Source organism: Ascaphus truei, chromosome 17, assembly GCF_040206685.1.
Source record: "Ascaphus truei isolate aAscTru1 chromosome 17, aAscTru1.hap1, whole genome shotgun sequence".
NCBI classification, from domain to species: Eukaryota; Metazoa; Chordata; class Amphibia; order Anura; family Ascaphidae; genus Ascaphus; species Ascaphus truei.
The window spans coordinates 43,055,259-43,061,258 of NC_134499.1; the positions used below are offsets into that span (position 1 = coordinate 43,055,259).

The window sequence follows — 6,000 nt, forward strand, 5'->3', positions numbered from 1 at the left end:
TGTTTTAAGATTTCCCTCTCTTCAGATGACGTGATCTGAGCTGTAACACGTCAGTGTATATCTGACAATTCTCCTCTTCCAGTAACTCCTGAAGAAGTGACTAGTGGGGTCCCGCGGGGGGCAGTGTAGTGAGGACATGCTACATAGTGTAGTAGGGTACAGAAGAACTTATTACCACCTCCCAAAGAATTGTGGAGATGAGCAAACGCTCATGCAAGCAGCAAGAAAACAAACATGCTTTTCCATTGCTTCTCTAGGTGAATTTTCACCCCTCCCCCAATTCTCTTTATTTCCTCCTTCCCCACCACAACTAGCTCCCCCGCTCTCTCTCTGTATATCACTTGTTGCTGGTGGGAGCAGAGAACAGACACACGGTGCTGGAAGACATTATACATTCCATACAGTCCATACAAGCCCATGAGTGGCCATGTCTGACGGCAGAAGACTGCTGAGAACATAAGGGCCACAATACATACTGCCCATACTAGTGTCGGTAATACACGGCAGTGATATGTATGGCTTTATAAAGCAGCTGCAAGGGAATTTACACTAGTGTCGCTTTTCAGGAATCCTATAAAATACAGTAAATATATAATATATATTTTAGCCGCATTTCTCAAACTCCAAACTACCGTCAAGTTGAAAAAGGAAAAGTAAAGAGGATTTTGAAAAAGTGATAGAAAAATAAATTGTAAGCGTCTAAGAATCTAACCACTAAAAAGGTCCTATTTCCGTGGCCTAAGTGGGTCTGCACACAGCTACGTGGCTCTTGTCACGCTCCCACGCCTGTAACAATGATTAGGTAATATACGGAGACAACACCAGCTTCTTTTTAGCTTGGATATGTTGCAACTCTTAGTATGTTGTAACGTATTATAATGTTTAAATTATCATGCTGACATTGACCGCATGATTTAGAAATTATAAACCTGAAACAAATGTTTCACTTTAAATTTAAAGTAGAACTTTTAACCACAAATATATATTATTTTAAAACCCCCCTAGGTGGCTGCATTTTTTAGAGTTTAGTGACTGATTACATTAATGCGGAATGTTTTGCTTAGGTGTAGTTAATATATTTTAATTTGTCTGCAGTGTTTAAGTAGAAATTAGCTAGTCTTTGAAGTAAGAACCCAAATTTAACGTTGCAATCTCACGTAGCCATCTAACCATGTTAAAAACAAAGATTTGGCTCCTTTTTGCTTCTCTGGAACCTATTTGCAAATTGTGTTTCTTTAGCCCACCATGTTATCAGAGCCATAAAGATAAGGGAGAGGGGACAGCAGGAGTGGCTCCGTGGCTCCGTGGCTCCGTGGCTCAGTGGCTCCGGCTGTGGAGAATGTGCTGTACATCTAAGCAGGATCAGACAAAGGGAATTAATTCGCTTGAAGGAATCGGACCCCCAAGTCTCCCCTCACTATGTTTACAAACTAACTTTAAAAAGACTGAAAAATGCTTGTAGGTGTGGGGTTCATGGTTTTATTTCCATGTGAGCTCCCCAATATATTTATTTTTACTCTGGTTTTCCGTGTCCCTTGCAGATTGAGGAAGCTCTGGTCCGGAGGAAGAAAATGGAGCTTTTGCAGAAATACGCAAGTGAAGCTCTGATGGCGCAAAGCGAAGACGCAAAACGACTTTTAGGGATATAACATCTAAACATGTAAAAAAAAGAAATTGAAGATGTTTTTTGTAAATTTTGTCCCTTTTTGTTACATTTGTACAGCAGAAAATTCCCTGAAAAAATATAGACCGTTTTTCTATTGTGTTAATTCTTCTATTTATTCAACTTCTTTATGAAAACAATATTGTGTATTTTTAACAGTCAGTAACTGGTTTCACATTGTTCTGGTATTTAATTTTCCATTAACCAATTATCTAAGTTTATAAAATATAATCCTCTCCAGCGCTAACGGCACCAACGTGAATAAAAACAAAACCCATATTATGTCACCCTACTTCTCTGCATAAAAAGTAGAAACAAGATAAAACTAACTTTCACAATCGTTTCTCTGGAATCATGACGTATATAAAATTCTTTGTTAAAGAGGTAAATGTCTTAGATGAACACCAAATACAACTTAAAGCAACATTTAATTCAAAATCCTGTATTTTAAAAGTCTGTTGTGTAGTATTAGATAACGTACTGCATTTTTTTTTACACTATGCCCTTTTCTAATTATGTTTAAAAAAATGTTTTATTTATTTATAAATATATTTTACCAGGAAGTAATACAGTGAGAGTTACCTCTCGTTCTCACGCATGTCCTGGGCACAGAGTTATAACGTGTTACAGGAAATAATACAGTGAGAGTTACCTCTCGTTCTCACGCATGTCCTGGGCACAGAGTTATAACATGTGTTACAGGCAGTAATACAGTGAGAGTTACCTCTCCTTCTCACGCATGTCCTGGGCACAGAGTTATAACATGTGTTACAGGCAGTAATACAGTGAGAGTTACCTCTCGTTCTCACGCATTTCCTGGGCACAGAGTTATAACGTGTTACAGGCAGTAATACAGTGAGAGTTACCTCTCGTTCTCACGCATGTCCTGGGCACAGAGTTATAACATGTGTTACAGGCAGTAATACAGTGAGAGTTACCTCTCGCTCTCACGCGTGTCCTCGGCACAGAGTAATAACGTGTTACAGGAAGTAATACAGTGAGAGTTACCTCTCGTTCTCACGCATGTCCTGGGCACAGAGTTATAACATGTGTTACAGGCAGTAATACAGTGAGAGTTACCCCTCGTTCTCACGCATGTCCTGGGCACAGAGTTATAACGTGTTACAGGCAGTAATACAGTGAGAGTTACCTCTCGTTCTCACGCATGTCCTGGGCACAGAGTTATAACGTGTTACAGGCAGTAATACAGTGAGAGTTACCTCTCGCTCTCACGCATGTCCTGGGCACAGAGTTATAACATGTGTTACAGGCAGTAATACAGTGAGAGTTACCTCTCGCTCTCACGCATTTCCTGGGCACAGAGTTATAACATGTGTTACAGGCAGTAATACAGTGAGAGTTACCTCTCGTTCTCACGCATGTCCTGGGCACAGAGTTATAACATGTGTTACAGGCAGTAATACAGTGAGAGTTACCTCTCGCTCTCACGCATGTCCTGGGCACAGAGTTATAACGTGTTACAGGAAGTAATACAGTGAGAGTTACCTCTCGTTCTCACGCATGTCCTGGGCACAGAGTTATAACGTGTTACAGGAAGTAATACAGTGAGAGTTACCCCTCGTTCTCACGCATGTCCTGGGCACAGAGTTATAATGTGTTACAGGCAGTAATACAGTGAGAGTTACCTCTCGTTCTCACGCATGTCCTGGGCACAGAGTTATAATGTGTTACAGGCAGTAATACAGTGAGAGTTACCTCTCGTTCTCACACATGTCCTGGGCACAGAGTTATAACGTGTTACAGGAAGTAATACAGTGAGAGTTACCCCTCGTTCTCACGCATGTCCTGGGCACAGGGTTATAACGTGTTACAGGAAGTAATACAGTGAGAGTTACCTCTCGTTCTCACGCATGTCCTGGGCACAGAGTTATAACGTGTTACAGGAAGTAATACAGTGAGAGTTACCTCTCGTTCTCACGCATGTCCTGGGCACAGAGTTATAACGTGTGTTACAGGAAGTAATACAGTGAGAGTTACCTCTCGTTCTCACGCATGTCCTGGGCACAGAGTTATAACGTGTGTTACAGGCAGTAATACAGTGAGAGTTACCTCTCGTTCCCACGCATGTCCTGGGCACAGAGTTATAACGTGTTACAGGCAGTAATACAGTGAGAGTTACCTCTCGTTCTCACGCATGTCCTGGGCACAGAGTTATAACGTGTGTTACAGGAAGTAATACAGTGAGAGTTACCTCTCGTTCTCACGCATGTCCTGGGCACAGAGTTATAACGTGTGTTACAGGCAGTAATACAGTGAGAGTTACCTCTCGTTCCCACGCATGTCCTGGGCACAGAGTTATAACGTGTTACAGGCAGTAATACAGTGAGAGTTACCTCTCGTTCTCACGCATGTCCTGGGCACAGAGTTATAACATGTGTTACAGGCAGTAATACAGTGAGAGTTACCTCTCGTTCTCACACATGTCCTGGGCACAGAGTTATAACGTGTTACAGGAAGTAATACAGTGAGAGTTACCTCTCGTTCTCACGCATGTCCTGGGCACAGAGTTATAACGTGTTACAGGAAGTAATACAGTGAGAGTTACCTCTCGTTCTCACGCATGTCCTGGGCACAGAGTTATAACGTGTGTTACAGGAAGTAATACAGTGAGAGTTACCTCTCGTTCTCACGCATGTCCTGGGCACAGAGTTATAACGTGTTACAGGCAGTAATACAGTGAGAGTTACCTCTCGTTCTCACGCATGTCCTGGGCACAGAGTTATAACGTGTTACAGGAAGTAATACAGTGAGAGTTACCTCTCGTTCTCACGCATGTCCTGGGCACAGAGTTATAACGTGTTACAGGCAGTAATACAGTGAGAGTTACCTCTCGCTCTCACGCATGTCCTGGGCACAGAGTTATAACGTGTTACAGGCAGTAATACAGTGAGAGTTACCTCTCGCTCTCACGCATGTCCTGGGCACAGAGTTATACAATGTGTTACAGGCAGTAATACAGTGAGAGTTACCTCTCGTTCTCACGCATGTCCTGGGCACAGAGTTATAACATGTTACAGGCAGTAATACAGTGAGAGTTACCTCTCGTTCTCACGCATGTCCTGGGCACAGAGTTATAACGTGTTACAGGCAGTAATACAGTGAGAGTTACCTCTCGTTCTCACGCATGTCCTGGGCACAGAGTTATAACGTGTTACAGGAAGTAATACAGTGAGAGTTACCTCTCGCTCTCACGCATGTCCTGGGCACAGAGTTATAACGTGTTACAGGCAGTAATACAGTGAGAGTTACCTCTCGCTCTCACGCATGTCCTGGGCACAGAGTTATAACATGTGTTATAGGCAGTAATACAGTGAGAGTTACCTCTCGTTCTCACGCATGTCCTGGGCACAGAGTTATAACATGTGTTACAGGAAGTAATACAGTGAGAGTTACCTCTCGTTCTCACGCATGTCCTGGGCACAGAGTTATAACGTGTTACAGGCAGTAATACAGTGAGAGTTACCTCTCGTTCTCACGCATGTCCTGGGCACAGAGTTCTAACATGTTACAGGCAGTAATACAGTGAGAGTTACCTCTCGTTCTCACGCATGTCCTGGGCACAGAGTTATAACGTGTTACAGGCAGTAATACAGTGAGAGTTACCTCTCGTTCTCACGCATGTCCTGGGCACAGAGTTATAACGTGTTACAGGCAGTAATACAGTGAGAGTTACCTCTCGTTCTCACGCATGTCCTGGGCACAGAGTTATAACATGTGTTACAGGCAGTAATACAGTGAGAGTTACCTCTCGTTCTCACGCATGTCCTGGGCACAGAGTTATAACATGTTACAGGCAGTAATACAGTGAGAGTTACCTCTCGCTCTCACGCATGTCCTGGGCACAGAGTTATAACGTGTTACAGGCAGTAATACAGTGAGAGTTACCTCTCGTTCTCACGCATGTCCTGGGCACAGAGTTATAACGTGTTACAGGCAGTAATACAGTGAGAGTTACCTCTCGTTCTCACGCATGTCCTGGGCACAGAGTTATAACATGTGTTACAGGCAGTAATACAGTGAGAGTTACCTCTCGCTCTCACGCATGTCCTGGGCACAGAGTTATAACGTGTGTTACAGGAAGTAATACAGTGAGAGTTACCTCTCGTTCTCACGCATGTCCTGGGCACAGAGTTATAACAATACACGGTTACATTAAAAGAACAGGGTTATACAGTCACCCACAGACCTTTCATTAATATAGTTGGCTCCCTTGGGTTGCTATAGCAACTATTCAGGAAGCCACGGCACTTCCTTTTTTTGAAATAGGCGTCCATCTTGCGTGCCCAGGGAAGCAGCGTCTGTCGCATTGCCGTACA

At 43.1% G+C, this 6,000-nt stretch overlaps 1 protein-coding gene across 1 annotated transcript in view; it reads left to right on the top strand.

Moving 5' to 3' along the window:
* Positions 1 to 1,715, top strand: part of ISY1 (ISY1 spliceosome associated protein) — a 32,480-nt gene extending 30,765 nt beyond the window's left edge. Inside the window, exon 11 of the mRNA XM_075574970.1 lies at positions 1,542 to 1,715. Within this exon, the coding sequence (XP_075431085.1) occupies positions 1,542 to 1,649 (108 nt within the window). The 3' untranslated portion in view covers positions 1,650 to 1,715. The remainder of the gene's footprint in view (positions 1 to 1,541) is intronic.
* Positions 1,716 to 6,000: the final 4,285 nt, after the last annotated feature.